At 45.3% G+C, this 24,070-nt stretch overlaps 1 protein-coding gene across 2 annotated transcripts in view; it reads right to left on the reverse strand.

Annotated features, from left to right (window-relative positions):
- The window catches only part of TMEM87B (transmembrane protein 87B), a 117,809-nt gene extending 96,167 nt beyond the window's left edge, over positions 1-21,642 (reverse strand). For both annotated transcript variants that reach the window (XM_073628040.1, XM_073628041.1), the window contains exons 1-2: positions 21,311-21,642; positions 5,678-5,741 (exon numbers count right to left, since the gene is read on the reverse strand). In XM_073628040.1, the coding sequence (XP_073484141.1) occupies positions 5,678-5,741; positions 21,311-21,436 (190 nt within the window). In that variant the 5' untranslated portion in view covers positions 21,437-21,642. The remainder of the gene's footprint in view (positions 1-5,677; positions 5,742-21,310) is intronic.
- Between the last annotated feature and the right edge of the window lie 2,428 nt (positions 21,643-24,070).

Consider the following 24,070-nt stretch of genomic DNA (forward strand, 5'->3'; position numbering starts at 1 on the left):
TTTTAGTCATACATTTAGGCCAAAATGTATTTGGCCACATGTCTTTGGTAAAAAAAAATGTCAATAAGTGTATATTTATTGGTTTGCGCAAAAGTTATAGCGCCTACAAACTAGGGTACATTTTCTGGAATTTACACAGCCTTTAATTTATGACTGCCTATGTCGTTTCTTGAGGTGCTAAAATGGCAGGGCAGTACAAAACCCCCACAAAAACCCCCCCATTTTGGAAAGTAGACACCCCAAGGAAATTGCTGAGAGGCATGTTGAGCCCATTGAATATTCATTTTTTTTGTCCCAAGTGATTGAATAATGACAAAAAAAAAAAAAAAAAAAAAAAAAAAAATTACAAAAAGTTGTCACTAAATGATATATTGCTCACACAGGCCATGGGCATATGTGGAATTGCACCCCAAAATACATTTAGCTGCTTCTCCTGAGTATGGGGATACCACATGTGTGGGACTTTTTGGGAGCCTAGCCGCATACGGGGCCCCGAAAACCAATCACTGCCTTCAGGATTTCTAAGGGCGTACATTTTTGATTTTACTCCTCACTACCTATCACAGTTTTGAAGGCCATAAAATGCCCAGATGGCACAAACCCCCCCCCAAATGACCCCATTTTGGAAAGTAGACACCCCAAGCTATTTGCTGAGAGGCATGTTGAGTCCATGGAATATTTTATATTTTGACACAAGTTGCGGGAAAGTGACAATTTATTTTTATTTTTTTATTTTTTTTGCACAAAGTTGTCACTAAATGATATATTGCTCACACAGGTCATGGGCATATGTGGAATTGCACCCCAAAATACATTCTGCTGCTTCTCCTGAGTATGGGGATACCACATGTGTGGGACTTTTTAGGAGCCTAGCCGCGTATGGGACCCCGAAAACCAATCACCGCCTTCAGGATTTCTAAGGGTGTACATTTTTGATTTCACTCTTCACTGCCTATCACAGTTTCGGAGGTCATGGAATGCCCAGGTGGCACAAACCCCCCCCCAAATGACCCCATTTTGGAAAGTAGACACCCCAAGCTATTTGCTGAGAGGCATGGTGAGTATTTTGCAGCTCTCATTTGTTTTTGAAAATGAAGAAAGACAAAAAAAAAATTTTTTTTTTCTTTTTTTAATTTTCAAAACTTTGTGACAAAAAGTGAGGTCTGCAAAATACTCACTATACCGCTCAGCAAATAGCTTTGGGTGTCTACTTTCCAAAATGGGGTCATTTGGGGGGGTTTTGTGCCACCTGGGCATTCCATGGCCTCCGAGACTGTGATAGGCAGTGAAGAGTGAAATCAAAAATTTACGCCCTTAGAAAGCCTGAAGGCGGTGCTTGGTTTTCGGGGTCCCATACGCGGCTAGGCTCCCAAAAAGTCTCACACATGTGGTATCCCCGTACTCAGGAGAAGCAACAGAATGTATTTTGGGGTGTAATTTTACATATTCCCATGGCATGTTTGAGCAATATATCATTTAGTGACAACTTTGTGGAAAAAAAAAAAAAAAAAAAATTGTCTCTTTCCCGCAACTTGTGTCACAATATAAAATATTCCATGGACTCGACATGCCTCTCAGCAAATAGCTTGGGGTGTTTACTTTCCAAAATGGGGTCATTTGGGGGGTGGGTTTGAACTGTCCTGGCATTTTATGCACAACATTTTAGAAGCTTATGTCACACATCACCCACTCTAACCACTTGAAGACAAAGCCCTTTCTGACACTTTTTGATTACATGAAAAAATTATTTTTTTTTTTGCAAGAAAATTACTTTGAACCCCCACACATTATATATTTTTTTAAAGCAAATGCCCTACAGATTAAAATGGTGGGTGTTTCATTTTTTTTTTTCACACAGTATTTGTGCAGCGATTTTTCAAACACATTTTTTGGGGAAAAAAAAAAAACACACTTTTTTACATTTTAATGCACTAAAACACACTATATTGCCCAAATGTTCGATGAAATAAAAAAGATGATCTTAGGCCGAGTACATGGATACCAAACATGACATGCTTTACAATTGCGCACAAACGTGCAGTGGCAACAAAATAAATACATTTTTAAAAGCCTTTACAGGTTACCACTTTAGATTTACAGAGGAGGTCTACTGCTAAAATTACTGCCCTCGATCTGACCGTCGCGGTGATACCTCACATGCATGGTGCAATTGCTGTTTACATTTGACGCCAGACCGACGCTTGCGTTCGCCTTAGCGCGAGAGCAGGGGGGACAGGGGTGCTTTTTTTTTTTTTTTTTTTTTCTTTATTATTTTTTTGCTTTTTTATCTTATTTTAAAACTGTTCTTAATTTTTTTTTTTTTTTTTTTTTAATCATTTTTATTGTTATCTCAGGGAATGTAAATATCCCCTATGATAGCAATAGGTAGTGACAGGTACTCTTTTTTGAAAAAATTGGGGTCTATTAGACCCTAGATTTCTCCTCTGCCCTCAAAGCATCTGACCACACCAAGATCGGTGTGATAAAATGCTTCCCCAATTTCCCAATGGCGCTATTTACATCCGGCGAAATCTAAGTCATAAAATGCTCGTAGCTTCCGGTTTCTTAGGCCATAGAGATGTTTGGAGCCACTCTGGTCTCTGATCAGCTCTATGGTCAGCTGGCTGAATCACCGGCTGCATTCTCAGGTTCCCTGTTGAGACAGGAGAGCCAGAGAAAAACACGGAAGACGGTGGGGGGGGGGGGGGGGGGGGCATTCTCTCCCACTGCTTGTAAAAGCAGTCTAGAGGCTAATTAGCCGCTAGGATTGCTTTTACATGAAAGCCGACCGCTGGCTGAAAAGAATGATACCAAGATGATACCTAAACCTGAATGGTGTACCTGAAGACAAAAAAATGGTTAACAATAAAGCACAGTAAACGGTAAAGTATAAAAAAATTGCATACCTGAAAAGCAAACATGATAAAACATAATAACAACAATAAAACATTGCAGAATAGAATACAGTAAAAAAGAGCAGAATAGAGAGAATAGAGAGAGAGAATAGAGAGAGAACAATAAAACGACAACTATTATTTTTTATTTTATACTTTTGTTTGTGTTTTTTTTTTTTTTTTTTTTTTTTTTTTTTTTTTACACTTTTTTTGTAACTGTAACTTTTATAACTGTAACCGGTTCCAGGTTCGGGTCTCTCAAAATGCGATGGCATCTTGGGAGACCCTGTGAAAGTGTGTCCTAGTCTGTGCAATGCTGTACCCTACGCTAATACTCAACTAGTGAATGGTAGCGTTCAAAACATTCACCAATGCAAAGACCAGGATTGACAGGAGGGACAATAATAGCGGGTGTCACGCCTATATCCGCGTTTGCTGCAGACACGACATCTTTTTTGGGGGGGTTCGTTGGGTAGGGGTACTCGGGAGGACATAAAAATGCCTCTCATGCAGCTGACTGCATTTGGTTGGGGATGTGAATGTGGGAATTACGGGCGCTGCAGAAGTGGTGGGTTCCCAATTAGGATTGGCGAATGCAGCAGGAAGGGCATTATGGGCACGACGGGCCTGTGTTTGTCTTTTTGGTGGCAGCGGGACACTATTTGTGCTTGCCACCTCACCAGCTTGAACTGCACTTATGGGACTCGCCACGTCACCAAGTGTTACTGCAGTGCTGGTTTGACTACGACCGGGGTGTACTAGGCCGCTGGCGCTTGCCAGTTCACCAAAACGCTACCAAAAAAACTGTTAACGATCGCAGGGATCAGGCCTGACTCTGCGAACGCTGCAGTTATGCGTTTAGTGTTTTGTAAGTGACAGTGATCGATCGATACTGCACTTGGGTGGGCTGGGCTGGGCCGGGCGGAGGGGCAAAACGCAGGTGCTAGCAGGTATCTGGGCTGATCCCACTAACACTGCGTTTTTGGGAACCCTAAACTGCTGGGGACGCTAGTATAGATCTGATCGGATCAGATATTGATCCGATCAGATACTATACCACTAAGGGAGGCGTATGCTGCGTGCGTGGGTGTTAGCGGTACTGGCGCTAATCTGACGCTGCCTGGGGCGACGCATATCACCGCCGGGCGATCAGGGGGCTAAACCTTTATTCGGTAATAAACGGCGGGTGCCCTGACACTATAAACGAACTAACCAGCGTCACCCGTAACGGGTATACGGTGATCAGTGGTGAAAGGGTTAACTAGGGGGCAATCAAGGGGTTAAAACATTTATTAGATAGTATATGGGGGTCCCTGTCGCTATAAAACGCTGACGGCGAACCTAAATATTTACGTCCCTAACTAGCGTCACCAGCGACACTAATACAGCGATCAGAAAAATGATCGCTTAGCGACACTGGAGACGGGGGGTGATCAAGGGGTTAAAACTTTATTAGGGGGGTTAGGGGGGTATCCTAGACCTAAAGGGGGCCTAACACTCACTGCCCTAACACTGTAACTGTCACAAACTGACACCAATACAGTAATCAGAAAAAAAAAAAAAAAAACCTGCTTGGTGTCAGTTTGTGACAGGGGGGGGGGAAATCGGGGTGTTTTGTGTGCCTGGCATGTTCTACTGTGTGTGTGTTGGTGCACTCACATTACAGTCTTCTCTCCTCGGCCCGGAACGGAAAATACCGAGCCGAGGAGAGATGACATAATTTCCTCTGCCTCTGTGTACAATACAGAGGCAGGGAAATGATCCCATTGGCTGGGAGCGATCGCGAGGGGGGGGGGGCCACGAATGGATGGCCTCCCCCTCACCACCGATCGCCGGGGGAGATTTGCCGACCGCCGCAGGCACCGGGGGGGGGGGGGGGGGGGGGTCCGATCGGACCCCCCACCCGCGGGCAGGCAAGGATGTACCTGTAAGTCCTTTTGCCTGCCCGTGCCGCTCTGTCGACGTACATCGTCGTGCGGCGGTCGGCAACTGGTTAATGTCACTTTAAGAGTAATAAACACATTTGCTTCTTTAATACACTAGAGGAAGGCAAGAATCCCTGACAGGTTTTTATCTGGGTCTGGTGTTGCCGTTGTATATTCCCACTTCCCGTCTGGTGAAGCTGTTGTCAACAAGACAGGAAGTGAGAATACATCTCTCCAACAGAGCCCTGGATAGGAGTGAAAATTTGACGAAGTTCAAACCAGTGCCCATGCCATCCAAAACGGGTATTTGAAAAAAAAAAAAAAAAAAAAAAAAAAAAAAGTGGGGTAGGTGGTTTTGGGTTGTAAACACTTTACCACATCAATAAAGAATGAGAATTATTAACAAACCTGACACAGATGATAGATAAGCAATACAATACACGTTTGCATGTTACAACTGTGGTGGTAAAAGTAACTGACCATTGCGACACTTCACAAACAAGCAGGAAACACACGCTGTCCCACTCATTGTAAAATAACTGTACTACTGCAAATATATGCAATATTTCTTTTATCAAATTGCTCCAAGCCTCTCAACTTCTTTATGAGCTGTACAGGAATTGGACCCTCCAGATGCCCATTTATGTACTGAATGCAGATGAATTATTTTATAATAAGAGAAGAGACATGATCAACAATTAAGCCTGTCAAACTGTAAAAACTACACCTATTATCACTGTAAAACATGAGTGTTTTCAGCATGTTACCTATAAAGCTGATGTAGGACTAAAAATTTACAAAACCACCAAAAATGAATGCAGAAAACACAGCCCACACACAAAAACAGTTTGTACTTACGTTTCAGTTCTATGGATGTTTTGTTGAATAATATCTTCCTGAATAAGAGAGGCATTGTATCACCCTAGGAGATAAAAAGATAAGCTTTTACAACGCTGGACATATATCAAAGTAATACAAAGTATATTGGAAGCAGTGTTTTTTTTTTTTTTTTTTTTTATTATTTTTAGCATTTCAAAGAATTCCAAACATTATCTTGAAATATATACAATGTAATTTATCTTATCAGTTCCCGTCCTCTCTCCTCCAATAGCGACACACAAAAAGAAAAAAGGAGAAAAAAAAAAAAAAATTCCAAAAAAGGAAGAAAGCAGTGGTATTTTACCTTTTTTATAGGTCCTCTGTTACAACCACCCATGCAGTAACACATCACAGATTCCAACACATCACATAGATTTTTGTCTTCAGATTTACCACAACCATGTAGTGCAAGGGCCTGCCTGATTGCATACTAATTGAAACTCTTATGCTGCGTACACACAAGCGGACTTTTCGACCTGACTGGTCCGACGGACCGAGTCCGGCGGACAATTCGACCGTGTGTGGGGTTCATCGGACCTGCAGCTGACTTTTTCGGTCGAAAATCTGACGGACTTTAGATGTGGAACAGGTTTCAAATCTTTATGTCGGAACTCCGCCGGACCCAGTTCCTATCGAAAAGTCCACTCGTCTGTATGCTAGTCCGACGGACAAAAACCGACACTAGGGCAGCTATTGGTTACTGGCTATCAACTTCCTTATTTTAGTCCGGTCGTACATCATCACGTACAAATCTGTTGGACTTTGGTGTGATCATGTGTAATCAAGTCCGTTTGTTCAGAAAGTCGGAAGCCTGCCGAAAGCCCGTCGGATAGACGATCGGACCAGTCCGGTCGAAAAGTCCGCTGCATTAAAGGTTTGACCTCATATGTTTTTGGTAAATATGAAGACAAAAATCTGCAGAAAATCCAATAGTGTGTACGGGGTCTTAGCCAGATGTAGTTTGGATTCCCACTACATTTACTCAGTGGACTATCAAAACAGAGCAGGACTGCATCAAGATGTAGAACATCTTTACCAGTTACATCTCACCTTGAAGTTACAGTGCCTTGAAAAAGTATTCATATCCCTTAATACTTTGAAGAATCACCTTTCGCTGCAATTACAGCTGCAAGTCTTTTTTGGGGATGTCTCTACCAGCTTTGCACATCTAGAGAGTGACATTTTTGCCCATTCTTCTTTGCAAAATAGCTTAAGTGCAACGCACTCCTGATCCCTGCACTCTGAGCCCAATGCACTCCTGATCCCCGCATTCTGTGCTTTTATTAAGATAAAAGCCCTCCTCAGCCCCCAATAATAACCCCCATCTCAAGCCAGCGATGCTACATAGGAGCCTCAGATGTCCAGGACTCTCCCTCCTGTTTGGCTGAGGCACAGCAGTGGGTGCCATTGGCTCCTGCTGCTGTCAAAGTCAGTGAGTCAATGAGGAGAGAGATGGGGGGGGGGGGGCGCAAGCCACAGCTCTATGTCTGAATAAATATAGAGAGCAGCTCAACTCGGGTGCCCCATAGCAAGTTTCTTGCTGTGGGGGCACTCGGAAGGAGGGAGGAGCGCCGGTGAGGGACCCGAGAAGAGGAGGATCTGGGCTGCTCTGTGCAAATCCACTGCGACAGAGCAGGCAAGTATGGATTTATTTATTTATTTAAAATAACAAAAGGGACTTTAATATCCCTTTAAATCTGCAGTAATTTAAATTGGTCAGTTAATACTCCGGGGACTTAATTATTCTGGTTTCTAGTTCAGCACTTCTCTGTGCTGATCAGTTCATTGTATTGGATATTTTTTTTTTGCTCAGAGAGCCACACCACCATATATATATTGGTGAGTGGGTGACTATTAGGCCTTATGCACACTGGGCATTAAAAATGCAGCTGTTAATGGTGTTTGACTAATTTTTTTTCCTACCTCTAAATGCCCTTCTAAGTTAGCTTATGTGTCCCTGCACACATAGGCATTTACAGATAAGAGCATTAAAAAGGCAGAGAAAAAAAAAAAAAAAAAATCACATTTAGGAGAGAAGAGAGAGAAACCCACCTGGGTCTTCAAGCCCCAAGGATCCCTAAAGTTTGTCTTAAATGATTTCGTACATCTTAGTTATACTTGCACTTTTAAAGCAGAACTTAAGTCATTTTTCCCCACTTTCCATCTATTAAATCTTCTGCCCTTGTGGTTTTAACTTTGGATAGTAAAACATTTTTTTATTACAAATTATGTGAGCAGACTGCAGTTTCTCTTTCAGCATCCAGAGCTCAGGGACATGCACCTACACAATGTCATATTGGGCCACAGTGGCTGTGTCCATGCAGCCACGTGTCCCAATAGACATCTTTGGGACTGCCAGCACAGGGATGCACACAACACTGGTGTATCCCTGTGTCCACAAAACAAGGCCCTGCACTGTGCACACAAGTATTCGCCCATGTGAACGAGGCCTTAGAGCCTTTTGGGTTTTGTGCTGGAAGTCAGGACATGTCAGTAGCTTTCGGTTACGGGTAGGCAATGCTTTATCTGAGAGCAGATGGAAACTTGAACTCTGAACAGACCATGTGATAAGATAAAATGATGGCGCTAGATAAATCCTACGAGTCAGTGTGCTTCCGTTACTCAGTCTGATCTTATCACAAGAAAAAGCAATATGGAAGGTGCAAAAAATTCAAGTTAGACTTACCGGTAACTTGTTTTCCAGGAGTCTTTCAGGACAGCACCTTGAGAGCATGGCTCCACCAACTTGTCAGGAAACACACCTCCACCAATCTTTAAAAGGAGACTCCTTCCCACTTATCAGTAGTAGAAGAGAACCTGCGATCTAAGCTGGAACACAATCAGAACATGGTTAGTCACAGCATAGTAATTTAATACATAAGGGCAGGTTGCTGCTGTTCTGAAAGACTCCTGGAAAACAAGTTACTGGTAAGTCTAACTTGATTTTTCCCTTAACGTCTTTCAGGACAGCACCTTGAGAGGATAACAGAGACTTACCCACTAGGGAGGGACCACAGCCTGCAAGACCTTTCTGCCAAAAGCCTGCTCACTTGCTGACAGAAGATCCAGTCTGTAATGACGGACAAACGTTAGGTAACTTGACCACGCAGCCGCCTTACAAATTTGATCTGAGGTGGCACCAGCTATTTCTGCCCATGTAGTGGCCTGAGTCCTGGTAGAATGTGCTTTAATTCCCAGCGGGGAGTGTGGGGGGGTGGGGGGTGGAGAATAACCCCAACTGGGAGTAGGCTAACAGAATAGCGGATTTAAGCCAGCTAGCTATTGACCCAGAAAAAAAGTATAAAACAAAGAGTCCGAAGACCGGAAATTTTTTGTTACTTCCAGATAATGTAATAAAGTCCTTCTTACATCCAAATTGTGGAATTTGCTTTCTTTCTCCCCTGAAGGGTTTGAGCAAAAGGTTGGTAGGATGATTTCCTGCAACCTGTTGTGGGCTGACGCTACCTTTGGCAAAAACCCCGGATCGGTTTTGAGTATAATCCTATCAGTGTAGATGGATAAAAAGGGTGCAGCTCACTAATCCTTCTTGCTGATGTTATTGCAACCAAAAATAAAGCTTTAAGAGTAAGATTCTTCAGTGAAATTTCTTGTAGTGGTTCGAAAGGTTCCTTCGCGAGGGCTTGTAGGACCACTGATAGATCCCAATTGGGAAAGTGCCTAGCAGGAGCTGGTCTGGATCTGGTAAGCGCCTTGAAAAATCTTATAACCAAGGGCTCAGAAGAGATTGGTCTTCCTAGAAAGACTCCCCCAAAGCGGCTACTTGCACCTTAAGCATGCTGACTGACAAGCCTTTGTCAGCACCATTTTGAAGAAATTCTAAAATTGACACTAAATTTTTTACTGTTCTATTTGTTGAGTTGTAGACTTTCCAATATTTATCACAGATCCTTCTGGTCACTATTTTTCTACTGGAAAGTAAGGTAGTTACTAAAGGTTGTGACAGACCCTTGTTTCTTAACAACTGCTCCTCAGATACCAAGTGATGAGGCTTAGACTGGCCACTTCCGGATGATGTATCGGACCTTGTAGGAGCAAGTCTTGCCATCGAGGCAGCTGCCAAGATGGCTTGACTGCCATCTGTAGAATGGTGGTAAACCATGCCCTTTTTGGCCAAAATGGAGTAATTAGAATTACTGCCACTTTCTCCCTCTGTACCTTTCTCAATACTAACGGGATTACTTGAAACGGAGGAAAAGCGTAACCCAGATTAAATTTCCAGGGCTGTATTAACGCATCTGTCCCCTGGGAACTGTCGTTTCTGTGAATTTAGAATACCGGGAGTTGCGTATTTTCTTCTGATGCAAACAAGTCTATTTGTGGCTGGCCCCAGGCCCTGGTGATCATTGCAAAAACTTCCGGATTCAAGCTCCATTCTGCCTCTTGAACCGTATTCTGCTTAGATAATCTGCCACTATATTTAGAGTGCCCTTGAGGTGGACTGCTGATAAGGACAGCACATGATTTTCTGCCCATCCCAGGATCTTTGAAGCTATAAACTGCAGTGTTATGCTTCTTGTGCTCCCTTGCTTGTTCAGGTAGGCTATGGAAGTGGTGTTGTCTGAGAGAACCTGGAAATGGGAACCTTGAAGGATTGGAGAGAAGGCATTCAATGCTAAGGCAACTGCCCTTAGTTCCCTCCAGTTTGAGGACCTTTTTGCCTCTGACTGAGACCAAACTCCTTGTGTGAAGCTTTGACCCAGGTGAGCCCCCCAACCCCACACGCTGGCATCCATCGTTACCACCTTTTCTATTGGAAAAGAGCAGAGCAGGCCCTTTGACAGATTTGCCTGATTTCTCCACCACCAAAGCGATTGTTTGACTTTGATGGGGATTTTTACCTTTGCCTCCAGAGCTTCTGTCCTGTGATTCCATACTCTCAGAAGGAAAGTCTGAAGAGGTGTGAAATGTAACCTTGCCCATTGAATGGCTGGCATGGTTGAGGTTAGGGTTCCTAGTGCTGACATGGCTCTCCGGACTGACAATTCCTGATTTGTCTGTAAGGAGGCCACAACATTTTGGACTTTTACCTTTTTTTCTCTTCTCTGAGAAAAACTCTGTTCTACTGAACAGATTTGATACCCCAGGAATTGTACTTCCTGGGCTGGATTGAAATTTGACTTTTGCATATTTGCAATCCAACCCAAGGCTTCTAGATGACCGCGGGGTTAGGTCCTCTAACAACTTCTCCCTGGAAGGAGCAAAGAAAAGCAGGTCGTCTAGGTACGGAATTACCACGATCCCCTGCAGGCAGAGAGGTGCAAGAGCTTCTGCCATCACCTTTGTAAATATTTGCGGGGCAGAAGAAAGGCCGAAGGGGAGGGCCTTGAATTGTAGGAGAACCTCTTTCCCCATGTTTAATCGCCATTCTTAGGAATTTTTGAGACTGAGGGGCTATGGGGATGTGCAAATAGGCATCTCAAAAGGTCGATCGATGCCATAAAGCACTCCTTTGTCAATAGGTTTCTGACCGTGAAGATGGAGCCAATGTGAAATCAGTTGTATAGAACTGATCTGTTCGGCGGTTTCAGGTTGAGGATTAATCAAAAACTTCCGGATGGCTTTCTTATCAGGAATATATGGGAATAAAATCCCTGATAATGCTCCCCCTGTGGAACGTGAGTCACAACCCCTTGATCTATCATATCCTTTAACAGGTTCTTCATTGCTAGGGACTTTGTTGCATCTCTTGGAAGATTTGTTACCAAGTACCTTTCTGGGGGAGATCGGAAAAATCTATACTGTAACCCTGGGCTAGCATATTCAGAATGTACTGGTTTTCTGTTATGCTTGCCCAATAGGGGAGAAAACCCTGAAGTCTTCCTCCCACCTGTAACTGGCTGTCATTGCGTTTTGCTGGATGACGCAGGAGGATGGAAAAGGACATTCCCTTTGCCCTTTCCTCTCTGCCCTGACCAATTTTTCTTTTTCTCTTAAGGCTTGTTTTGTACCCAAGCCCTTTGAGGACGAAAAAAACATCTGACTGGTTGTTTCTTCTTCTTGACAGGAAAAGATTTTTGGACTCAGTTCTTGACAGGACTGCAGATAAAAATCAGGGCCAAACAATAAATCTCCTAGGAAAGGGACCCCGCATAATTTATTTTTGGATGCTGCGTCCCCCTGCCAGGTTTTTAGCCATAGTGCCCGTCTAACTGAATTAGTAAGGGCTGCGGCTTTTGCGGTCATCCTGATAGATTTAGCTGATGCATCAGAGACATAGGCTACAGCCGCTGAAAGAGTTGAAAAGGAATCAAGGATTTCTTGCTTAGGGGAATCAGCTATTATATGAGCTTTAAGCTGATTCACCCAATACTCCATATTTCTGGAGACGCAAGTAGTTGCCATTGCTGGCTTAAGATTACCCATAATGGATTGCCAAGCCCTCTTCAGTTGTTGATCCATATTTTTATCCATGGGGTCTTTTAAGATCCCCATGTCCTCAAATGCTAGAGCAGTTGATCTTGACACCTGAGAAAAGGCTGCATCGAGTTTTGGAACCTTATTCCAGAGAGCCGCTGGGTCCTCATCAAAAGGGAATTTTCTCTTATGAGCCCTTGAGAAGAATGGTTTCCTTTCAGGATCAGCCCATTCTTTCTTGATTGTCTCAGAAATCACTGCGTGGACAGCCTCAATAGGCCGTCCACTTGATCCAAAGACAATTAATATTTGGAAGGCATATTTTCCAGCTCATCCTCATCTGATTCTTCATTAGAATGAGAGGGGGAAAGTCCTTCCTGGTTCAGAGGACCCACTTCTGCCTCTACTGCCGGGACTAACCGTGAGCCTTGAGGACTGTGAGGTAGTAGGCTGACTTGCGGACAGTGGCGTCTCCAGCTTTCATATTTAGGGTGGGCACATGGGGGGACAGGGACAAAAGTAGGGGGGCAACTATAAAATGCAAATATACAGTGGGGGCGGAAAGTATTCAGACCCCCTTACATTTTTTACCCTTTGTCATATTGCATCCATTTGCTAAAACCATTTAAGTTAATTTTTTTTCTCATTAATGTACACACGGCACCCCATATTGACAGAAAAACATAGAATTGTTGACATTTTTTTGCAGATTTATTAAAAAGAAAAACTGAAAAATCACATGGTCCTAAGTATTCAGACCCTTTGCTGTGACACTCATATTTAACGCAGGTGCTATCCATTTCTTCTGATCATCCTTGAGATGGTTCTACACCTTCATTTGAGTCCAGCTGTGTTTGATTATACTAATTGGACTTGATTAGGAAAGCCACACACCTGTCTATATAAGACCTTACAGCTCACAGTGCATGTCCGAGCAAATGAGAATCATGGAGGTCAAAGGAACTGCCTGAAGAGCTCAGAGACAGAATTGTGGCAAGGCACAGATCTGGCCAAGGTTACAAAAAAAAAAATTCTGCTGCACTTAAGGTTCCTAAGAGCACAGTAGCCTTCATAATCCTTAAATGGAAAACGTTTGTGACGACCAGAACCCTCCCTAGAGCTGGCCGTCCAGCCAAACTGAGCTATCAGGGGAGAAGAGCCTTGGTGAGAGAGGTAAAGAAGAACCCAAAGATCACTGTGGCTGAGCTCCAGAGATGCAGTCGGGAGAAAGTTGTAGAAAGTCAACCACCACTGCAGCCCTCCACCAGTCGGGGCTTTATGGCAGAGTGACCCAATAAAAGCCCGCATGGAGTTTGTCAACAATTCTGTGTTTTTCTGTCAATATGGGGTGCTGTGTGTACATTAATGAGGAAAAAAAATGAACTTAAATGATTTTAGCAAATGGCTGCAATATAACAAAGAGTAAAAAATGTAAGGGGGTCTGAATATATATATATATATACACATATACATACACACACACACACACACACATACACATAGGGGCCCTTTACTACGATCCCACAACAGCCCTTTCACATGTTCTGCAGTGAGCTCCCTTCCTACTGTATTGCCCCCCCCCAGGGTGGCAGAAAACAAGAGATGTCACCAGCATATCAAGAAAATATAAGGGTCCAAAGCAGTGGGAGAACTATCAGGGTTGCAAAGGTTGTCTTGCTACCGGGCCCTGGTCTGCCACCATGGGGTTCCCCACCTCCTCTTGCTGTCCTGCCCCTGCTATTGACAGCGCTGGTCTGGCATCTCTTGGAATATACAGGCTGGTTCTCCTGTCCTAAGGACAGGAGAAATCAGTCTGTTTTTTTCAGTAACTGAGAGTCCTGGTGGAGTCCTTCCTGCAACTTGCTCTTCTCCCTGCCAATGAGGATGCAGGGTAAGGAGCAGATTGAGCGGCCGTGGTTGTGTGAGCACTCGTATTATGCAGTGTCAGCGAGCAGAGGAAGGGGGGAGGAATCACCCACAGGAGCTGAATGGGGACGCTCTCCCTTAGACATTGCTTTTTTGTAAAAAAAAAAATATGTTTTTTTTTTTTTTTTTTTTTTTTTTTTATTGGGGGGGGGGGGGGGCACATGATGGGGCACAGCATAATGTTGCCCCCCCCCCCCCCCCCCCCCCCCCGGGACGCCAGGCCCCCCCCAGGGACACCATTGCTTGCAGATGGATTTGTGAGGATCTGAAGGATTGAATGGTAGCATCAAATTCCTTTTTGACAGATGCATCCTAGAGATGCGATCAGGTCGCTGCATGCGGAAGCAGCTTCTTCCTTCACCAAGGAGTCAATGCATGCTTGACAGTCTTTTTCCAGCCTTCAGGTAACTTAGATTTGCATGAAGGACATTTCTTTTTAATCCCTGGGTCAGAGCTCTTGGTCTGCCATGATAAGGGGAGAAAGAAAAGAAAAAAAAAAAAAAAAAAAAAAAAAAAAAAAAAAAGACAAACCATGCTTTAGTCAGCCTGAAACACTCGGGATGCTCACCACAGGTGCACAGTGAGAGAAAACAGCCTCATGTGCCCAGACAGGCCCCTGCCACCAGGGGGGAAAAACACTCAAGCCCCACTAAGAACTAGGGAGAAGAGAGCAAGAGAGAGACCCCACAGTAAAATAGAGCAGAATCTACAGTCTGTTCCTTACCTGGGCCTTGCTGGTGCCTGTGCCTGTCCCACTTGCTGCGGTTCCTGAGTCCATGCCGAGGCAGCAGCGTGATGCTTGTGGCGAAAATGCCGGTTCCGGACTCCAATAACGCCTCTGCGCTGGTTCAGAACTATATAGGCACCAGACCTATTCCTCCCTCCTCCCCCTTTGCTTTCTGGCGGAAATGACGCCCAGCGCCTGCTCGTTGGATGCCGCCCCACTTCCGTTTACCTCACATCCGGCGGATGTAGTCCTCTGACTGTCCTTCCCAAGATGGCAGCGGCATTAGGTAAAAAAAAAAATAAAATAAAAAACATGTCCTGGCCAGAAAAAAAAAAAAAGGCCTAACATGCCTAACACCCCCCAGCCTGGGAGCGGCGACTCTTGGAGCAGTCCTCCGAGCACTGATGAGGGAGAAGGAGCACATCCACTCAGCACTACATCAGCCTGTAGAGATGGGAGGAACCGGCTCTCTTGAGGTAAGAAAAAAAATAAATAGTGGAGTAGGGAGCCTGGCCTCTCAGGACCGCACCTTGAGAGCTCCCACATGTGTTCCCTCGGAGGAAACAAAAAAAAAAAAAAACTTATAAGTGGGAAGGAGCCTCCTTTTAAAGATTGGTGGAGATGTGTTTCCTGACAAGTGGGTGGAGCCACGCTCTCAAGGTGCTGTCCTGAAAGACGTTAAAAGGAAAAATAAAATAAATAATAATAATAATAATAATAATAATAATAATAATTTGAGGGAACCTAGCACAGAGGATTTTAACAACGGATATAAAAACTACAAAAATATTGACATCCTCCATGTCAAGCACAAGAATTTATTGGATTTTTTTTTTTATTAAACACACGTTAACTCCAGCTGTAGAAAAATGTGTCTGACAGCAACTGCAAAGTTATAGATCCTTTGGTAGGTAAAACAATACCCATGTCAACTCTGTACAGTACCTTTGTCTGTACGTACTGACCCGAACAGGTATAAGGAAGTCTCTGATTCACTGGTGTGGAAAAAGTAAATCAAAGTATTAAAGTGGAAATCAAAATAAAATAATACCCCTTGCCTCTGCTTATACAGAATATAATGCTGGTTTTACTATGGATCTTATTTGTAGAGCAGTGCATGTGACATTCACCAAACGCTTATTGCAGGTGATTCAATCACTCTCACTTGAATTTCAAACATTTAATAAATGTATTCACATTAATAGAAAAAAAATAAAATAAAATGTCTGCATTTATTAATTACATTTTTTGCACTGAAGAGTGCAGAGCATTACAACCATGTTTAGTGGATCCCAGGTACAATGCCTAGGCTCCTGCAGACTCTTCCCCCAGCCCCAGGTCTGCATGGTGGGCAAGTACCTTGCGAGGCTGGGGGAAGAAAATCAAGAGAATAGCTGTGTTGTGACATTTCGCTCCATTGAAAACCATTCCTCTGCTGAGATAGAAGATAGGACTTGTAGTTTCTCCATTCACCAATCTCGGTGAAGGCGCAGCTGTGTGGGCAGAGCCATACACAACTGCACCAAATTCAAAACTAAACAGAAGACTGCTGTAAGAAGCACACTACAATGCAGTTAGTGGGGGGGCGCTTTTTTCTTCCTTTACTTATAATGCCAGAGAATGAACTGTCAGTTGTCCCCACCACTAAAGTAAACAAAGGGGCAGGGTGACATCAGCCCACGGCCCGTCCCCTGTGTTTACTTCAGTGGTGGGGACAACTGACAGTTCATTCTCTGGCATTATAAGTAAAGGAAGAAAATGACAGCTCCTTCTCCGGCAATATAATATAAAGAAAAACAAAAGAAGAAGAACAGCCGACAATTACAGTCAGTGCCAGAAAGTGAGGGAGCCTGTCTGTACACCCTGCCCCCTCACTATATATACTGTTCCTTTCCTCTCCTGCCTCTCTCCTTGCACACACTGTGCGCCCCCATGTCTGCAGCACACACAGCCCCCCAACACCCCGTGTAACTACAGTCAGTCTGCCTTTTTTTTTTTTTTTCTTTTGTTTACTCTATGCTGTCAGCAGAGATGAGTCACTGGTTGTTAGGACACCAGCCGATGCCGGCTCCTAATAACCAATACAAAAATGGACCATTTGTCCGTTTACATCCATCTATCCTCCATTCTGTTTTTTTATTTTAATGGAACAAAAATAGGGCTTTAATTCGTTAACAGATGATCATCTGTTTGCCCATAGGAATGCATTGCTGTCCGTTTTTCATGCGTCAATAGACAGATAAAAAAAAACAGACATACGGAATGCCTATGCGAAAGGAGCCTAAAGTTATACTTTAACCACTAAGCCACCGCCCACCGTCATATGACGGCGGGACGAGGCTTCTGTTGTTCTGGGCGGACGTCATATGACGTCCTCGCCCTCCCGAGCCACTAGGGGGCGCGCGTGCCCGCTGCGTCGCTCGGGACCCGGTGCGCGTGCGCGTGCCCGGCGGCCGCGATGTCCGCCGGGCACCCGCGATGTCCGCCGGGCACCGGCGATTGCCGGGTAACAGAGCAGGACCGTGGATCTGTGCATGTAAACACAGATCCACGTCCTGTCAGAGAGGAGAGGAGACCGATGGCGTGTCCCTTGTACATATCGCAATATCGCAGTCACAATAAAAATCGCAGATCGCCGCCATTACTAGTAAAAAATAAATAAATAATAAAAATGCCATAAATCTATCCCCTATTTTGTAGACGCTATAACTTTTGCGCAAACCAATCAATATACGCTTATCGCAATTTTTTTTTTACCAAAAATATGTAGAAGAATACATAATGGCCTAAACTGAGGAAAAAATTTGTTAAAAAAAAAAAAAATTGGGTATTTATTATAGCAAAAAGTAAAAAATATTGTGTTTTTGCAAAATTGTCCCTCTTCTTTTGTTTATAGCGCAAAAAGTAAAAACCGCAGAGGTGATCAAATACCACCAAAAGAAAGCTCTATTTGTGGGGAAAAAAAATGATAAAAATTTCATTAGGGTGCAGTGTAACATGACCGCGCAATTGTCATTCAAAGTGCAACAGCGCTGAAAAATGAAAAATGGCTTGGGCAGGAAGGGGGTGAAAGTGCCCTGTATTGAGGTGGTTAAAATGAAATTAAAGCTCGCCTTTCAAGGATAAAATTAGTTTGGCAAGAAAAAAAAAAAATGTGCATTTATTATGTTTTCCTGCAGAAGCCTGGAAAGCATTGCACCCATGTTAAGGGGTGGAATGTCAGGCTTCTGCAGACAAGCCCTGCAGCTTTCTGTGCTTACCTCTGATATGGGCTGACTGTTAACAAGCAGCAGGGCTTGTGAATGAACTACGACAGTGCTCGCAGTTCATTCAGCCGCAATGCATAATGGTACTTGTAGTTCATTCATTCACAGGAAACTGAATTAATTAAGCCGTGCGGTTTTTAAATTGTGACAGTGGCTGCGGGGAGAAGATTCTCCTGCCCCTGAGCGGAGATCAGGGTAACTGGCAGCAAAATCTGTAACAGGTTACATGTTCTACCCTAAATATGTAACATGTCCCCAAAGGTGAACTTATCCTCTCTTGTTCTGGGGCACCATCATATTATGCCGCCCCAGTGTCACTGCTATCATGCACCCATGGGGGCAGTGTTCCTAGGACCCAGATGATTGGGCTCTTTAACCATGTGATCGGCTGTGTCCAATCAAAGCCGATCACATGTAAACATGGAAGTGCCGATTTTCGGCTTTCCTCGCATCACACTCTGTCAGTGTGAGGAGAGCCTAGCCGATCAGCGGTATCTCCTCGCAGCAGAGTGTGTATAGGTAATCAGGGAACGGATCATCAGCAGTGCCACCAATCAGTGATGCCAGTCAGTGCCTGCTCATTAGTGCCCAGTGCCACCTATCATTGCCTATAAATGCCGCCTATGAGGGCCTGCACATCAGTGCCACTTATCTGTGCCGCCTGGCTCTGCCTATAAGTGCCGCCTCACCAGCAAAAAAGGAGAAAAATTACTTATTTACAAAATTTACTGACAGAAACTAAGAAAAAATAATTCTCAACATTTTCAGTCTTTTTTCGTTTTTTTTAGCAAAAAATAAAAACCCCAGCAGTGATAAAATACCACCAAAAGAAAGCGCTATTTGTGGGAAGAAAATTATAGAAATTTGATTTGGATACAGTGTTGCATGACCGCTCAATTGTCATGCAAAGCGTGAGAGCGCTGAAAGCTGAAAATTGGCCTGGGCAGGAAGGGGGTAAAAGTGCCCAGTATTGAAGCAGTTAAAGGCAAACCTTTTATTTGGATCATGAAGGATAGAATCACTGTCAGGTTTTATATCGGTCCCCATTAGGAAGGATCACTCTCCAATTGTCCTGACCACCAATAGCACCAGGATTGAAAGTGGGGGGAAAATCTTTCAAGGGGGACATGTGTTCTTGTGACAACTGTCTAAGGCCTCTTTCACACTATGATGTGCGACACAGGACGTCACATTTATGCATGTTTTGTGCACGTTTTCATGCTACGCGCATGGGGCAGCCCATACTTTTCAACGGGCTGCCCTACAAGCAACAAGACACGTCAAAGTGGCTCATGTCGATTTTTGCGAGTTGAGCTTCATGCATTTTGATACATTTGTCACATGGTTATCCACATCAAAAAAAAAATGTGCATCTGCAGAATTTAGGGTGCCAGTAACAATTAACAGCACCGCAAATGCTAAATGTGTTTTTGCTTAGGCTTCATTCATACAGGTGTGAACAAGCAAATGCCCATGGGAGGGCCATTTTTGCCCACATAGGGTTGCATAGGTGTTCCATCCCATAAATGTCAATTGGGACAGAGTAGCTGTATGGTTACAAGTGGAAATGAGGCCCAAAGCACAAAAACGGAGGTATTTTACAATTGGTGAGGAAGCAGTGGATGGGGCTCACCACCTGCTGCAGCCCTATTTCCTTCAATGGTCATGTTCTGTAGCAATACAATGTAAAAATGTGACATGCTGTTTGATTCTTGCTGTGGACACGAAGCAAAGCATTGCAGCCAAGGCATGTGTACAGCTCTGAATGACCGCATGCCTTTATTCATATGGGCAGTCGGGGGGGTAAAACTGCTTGCTTTCGCTGGCCCTAAACAAGCCCTAAAAAACAAAAAACACCACACACACTTTCATGGTTTGTTATAATATTTTTCAAATAAGTAATTTTTCTTCTTCACTGATGGGCAGTTTTGAGGCTACACAGATGAGGTGGCACTAATGGACACTAGGAGGCAGCAGTGAGAGGCAGCACTGGTGAGCAGCAGTGAGAGGTGGCACTGGTGAGCACTATGAGGCAGCAGAGAGGCCGCACTGAGGGACACTATGAGGCAACAATGAGAGGCGGCATTGATGGGCAGTTTTGAGGCTGCATCGATGAGGTGGCACTGATGGACACAGACAGCAATGAGAGGTGGCACTAATAAGGCAGCAGCGAGAGAAGGCACTGATGGACGGTTATGAGGCTGCACTGATAAGGTGGCAGTGAGAGGCGGCACTAATGAACACTAGGAGGTGGAAGTGAGAGGTGGCACTGATGGACACTATGATCCCTTTCACACTGGGGCTCTTTTCAGGTGGTTTAGCGCTAAAAAGAGCGCCTCTCAAGCCACCCCAGTGTGAAAGCCTGAGTGCTGAGTTCACACTGAGGCGGTGAGTTTGCAGGATGGGAAAAAACGTCCTGCAAGCAGCATCTTTGGGGCGGTGGAGGAGTGGTGTATACACTGCTCCATCACCGTCCCTGCCCATTGAAATCAATGGGCAGCACTGCCGAAGCGCCTGTAAAGCACTTCGCCAGCGCCGCAACACGGGCGCTTTTAACCCTTTCTTTGGCCGCTAGCGGCCGAACAGTGCCGCTATAACAGCAGTAAAGTGCCGCTAAAACTAGTGGCGCTTTACCGCTAATGCCCGCACCACCCAAGTGTGAAAGTGGTCTATGAAGTGGCACTGATTATCAGTGTAAATGTCTGCGGTCACAGGACAGCTGGTTATCGACTTTCCTTTCCACATACGATGACAGCGCTGAGGAAAAGAAATGTCAATAAGCGGCATTTGTTTACATGGGATTAGCTGTGATTGGACACCGCTGATCACATGGTAAATAATCATGATGCGCTGTATCTGAAGGACACGGCTTTCCACCAATCACCACGCTGCGTACCCGGAAGGACATCATATGACGTGCCCATTAACTGGACAAAAAATAAAAACGAACTGTCCAAAAGACAGATTTTCGAATGATTTCTTGTCTAGTGTATGGGCGCCATTATACTGAACGCAAATATTTCTCACATTGAGCCCTCCTATGTTTGTTATGTGAATGCAGAATATTCTGGAAAGGTTTGTCAGTTCTCCCCATAACAACAGTCCTATTCTTCTTCTCCTCAGGTACAGGTGAGTGTTCAGTCCTTGTCCCTCCTCCGGGGACACTTCCTGTCCCACAACTCACACAACTCCGGTGACAGCGCTGTGACCTGAGGAGCGCGCACACATTCACAGAAAGCCAGCGCGTCCACGTAGAGCGCGCCCCCGGCACCTTTATGAACCCCCCCACCCCGGCCGTACACAGTGTCCCACACCTACCTTAGAGTAGGGCTTAGTCCAGGTCCCCGGCTCCGGCACCGCCTCCACCCCTAGCGGCACCGCGAGGCCCAGGCACAGCAGGAGGAGGCTCGGGCACAGCAGGCGCCTGATAGAAGCAGCAATCATATTGCAGCCACTGAACTCTCCGTACGTCGTCTTCTTCCTTCTTCTGTACGGACAAGCCGGCCCAACCCGGAGCCTGCTCACCTGGCTGGCTGTGACATCACCGCTTCACCTGGAGGAGGCGCTCTGCTACAACGCCCCCTTAGCATGACCACAGACGAGCCACTTCTGCTTATGGGGTTTACATTACAGTGGAACACTAGAAGAACAGGTGTATAAGCCTTTCAGCGAAGTATGTCCCGTTTTTATGGCAGAGGTCGCCATTTTCTTGAAGACTTTTGTGTTGAATCCTATGGGTGTTTCTCCACAAACATGGCGGCTGAGTGTTCTAAATAGATAGCTGTCTCTCTTGTTTCTAGTGTGGAAGTGAAACGTCATCACTAGACATGTGAAGTCTGTTTAGGAATGCGGTGTAGTGACACCTGTAATGACAGGGAAACGTGGGAGTAGGAAGAGCTGAATTGTTATTTCAGGAACTAGAACCCTCACCCTGGATTTATGACCTGGAACATGTATGCAAAGGAAGTCTGGAGAAGGCAGATTTTCTCAGTACATGACTCACAAGGCACTGGATCACACATCAGTGGGAGCCATTACTCTTGCTGCTGTAAATCACAGCTGGTGAGCCAATGAAGAAAGCCACAAAGAAGAAAGCCAATAACCAGCTTGTGTTAAAGGGACAGCAGCATTGATTGATGCTGCCAATCAGCGCCCACCAGTGCTGCCAATCAGCGCCCACCAGTGCTGCCAATCAGCGCCCACCAGTGCTGCCAATCGGCGCCCACCAGTGCTGCCAATCGGCGCTCACCAGTGCTGCCAATCGGCGCTCACCAGTGCTGCCAATCGGCGCTCACCAGTGCTGCCAATCGGCGCTCACCAGTGCTGCCAATCGGTGCCCACCAGTGCTGCCAATCAGCGTCCACCAGTGCTGTAAATAAGTGTCCACCAGTGCTGCCAATCAGTGTCCACCAGTGCTGCCAATCAGTGTCCACCAGTGCTGCCAATCAGCGCCCACCAATGCTGCCAATCGGCGCTCACCAGTGCTGCCAATCGGTGCCCACCAGTGCTGCCAATCAGCGTCCACCAGTGCTGTAAATAAGTGTCCACCAGTGCTGCCAATCAGTGTCCACCAGTGAAGCCAATCAATGTCACCTATCAGTGCAGCCTCATCAGTGCACATCAGTTTGTTTAGCAAAAAATAAAAACCTCAGTAGTGATTAATACCCCCAAAAGAAAGCTCTATTTGTGTGAAAAAAATGATAAAAATGTAATTTGGGTACAGTGTTGCATGACTGCGCAATTGTCATTCAAAGTGTAAGCGCTTAAAGCTAAAAATCGGCCTGAGCAGGAAGGGGGTAAAAGTGCCCTGTAGGCAAGTGGTTAAAAGAAAAATATATAAACTTTACAATCACTTGTAGCGTTCTTATTACGTTGCGGATTGTCACTTGCCACTGTCGCCTGCCACCAGATGCGGATTGCCATTTGCCACACCACCTGCCACATGTTGCGGATTGTCACTTGCCACGTCACCTGCCAGACGTTGCAGATTGTCACTTGCCACAAGTTGTGGATTGTCATTGTCACGTCCCTGCCACAAATTGCGGATTGTCACTTGCATGCCACCAGATGCAGATTGTCACTTGCCACGTTACCTGCCACACGTTGTGGATTGTTACTTGCCACGTCACCTGCCACAAGTTGCAGACTGTCACTTGCCACATCACCTGCCACTCATTGTGGACTGTCACTTGCCACACATTGCGGATTGTCCCTTGCCACGTCACCTGTCACTCATTGCCGATTGTCACTTGCTGTGTCACTTACCTGCTAAGGTGGGGATTGTCTCTTGCTGTGTCCCAGAGTCAGGCAGCAGAGAGATGTAATCTGCTGCCCGCGACTGCCTGCACAGTGAGGGCAGAACTGCAGGGATGCAGGGCGGGCGGTGGGAGATGATGTCATCTCTCTTCTCCCACTCGCTGGCTCGCTGATTGGCCAGCTGCCCTCTCACCCACTGAGCTGCCTGGCCCACCTGCTCTCTCACCCGCCCGCCGAGCCACTCAGCTGCCCAGCCCGCCCACTCTCTCACCCGCCTGCAGAGCCGCCTGCTCTCTCAGTCCCCCACCCACTTTTTCAGCCGCCCGCTCTCTCACCCACCCCAGCCGCCCACCGAGCCGCTCAGCTGCCCGGCACCGCCCGCTCTCTCAGTGAGCCACCCACTCTCACCCGCCCACTAACTCACTCGCATCTAATTTCTCGAGGGGGGGGGGGCAATTGCCCTGTTGCCCCCCTGGACCCGCCCCTGTTCCAGTATGCTGTGCAAGAGAAATATAGCACATGCTTACAGCGCAGAGGTGTGGGAATGCACTAAAAGGTAGACTTTGATTATTGACACAGAAGTACTTGTAATTTACTTACGTAACGCTAATGTTGCTATTGAACATTATATTGACCTATATGTCAGTATCTGGTGGTGAGCTGTTTGATTTTCTTTACTTCAAAGTTTTGTTCACTTTTGCAAACAATTGCCAATGCAATTAAGGGACAAAAAGAGTAAAAATCAGTAAACAAAAACAAACTGTGCTGCTATGACCAATATTAACTACTGTACCTTCATCGGTGCATGTTATGAAAACCATA

This window comes from Aquarana catesbeiana, linkage group LG04 (genome assembly GCF_042186555.1).
Source record: "Aquarana catesbeiana isolate 2022-GZ linkage group LG04, ASM4218655v1, whole genome shotgun sequence".
In the NCBI taxonomy this organism is placed as follows: domain Eukaryota; kingdom Metazoa; phylum Chordata; class Amphibia; order Anura; family Ranidae; genus Aquarana; species Aquarana catesbeiana.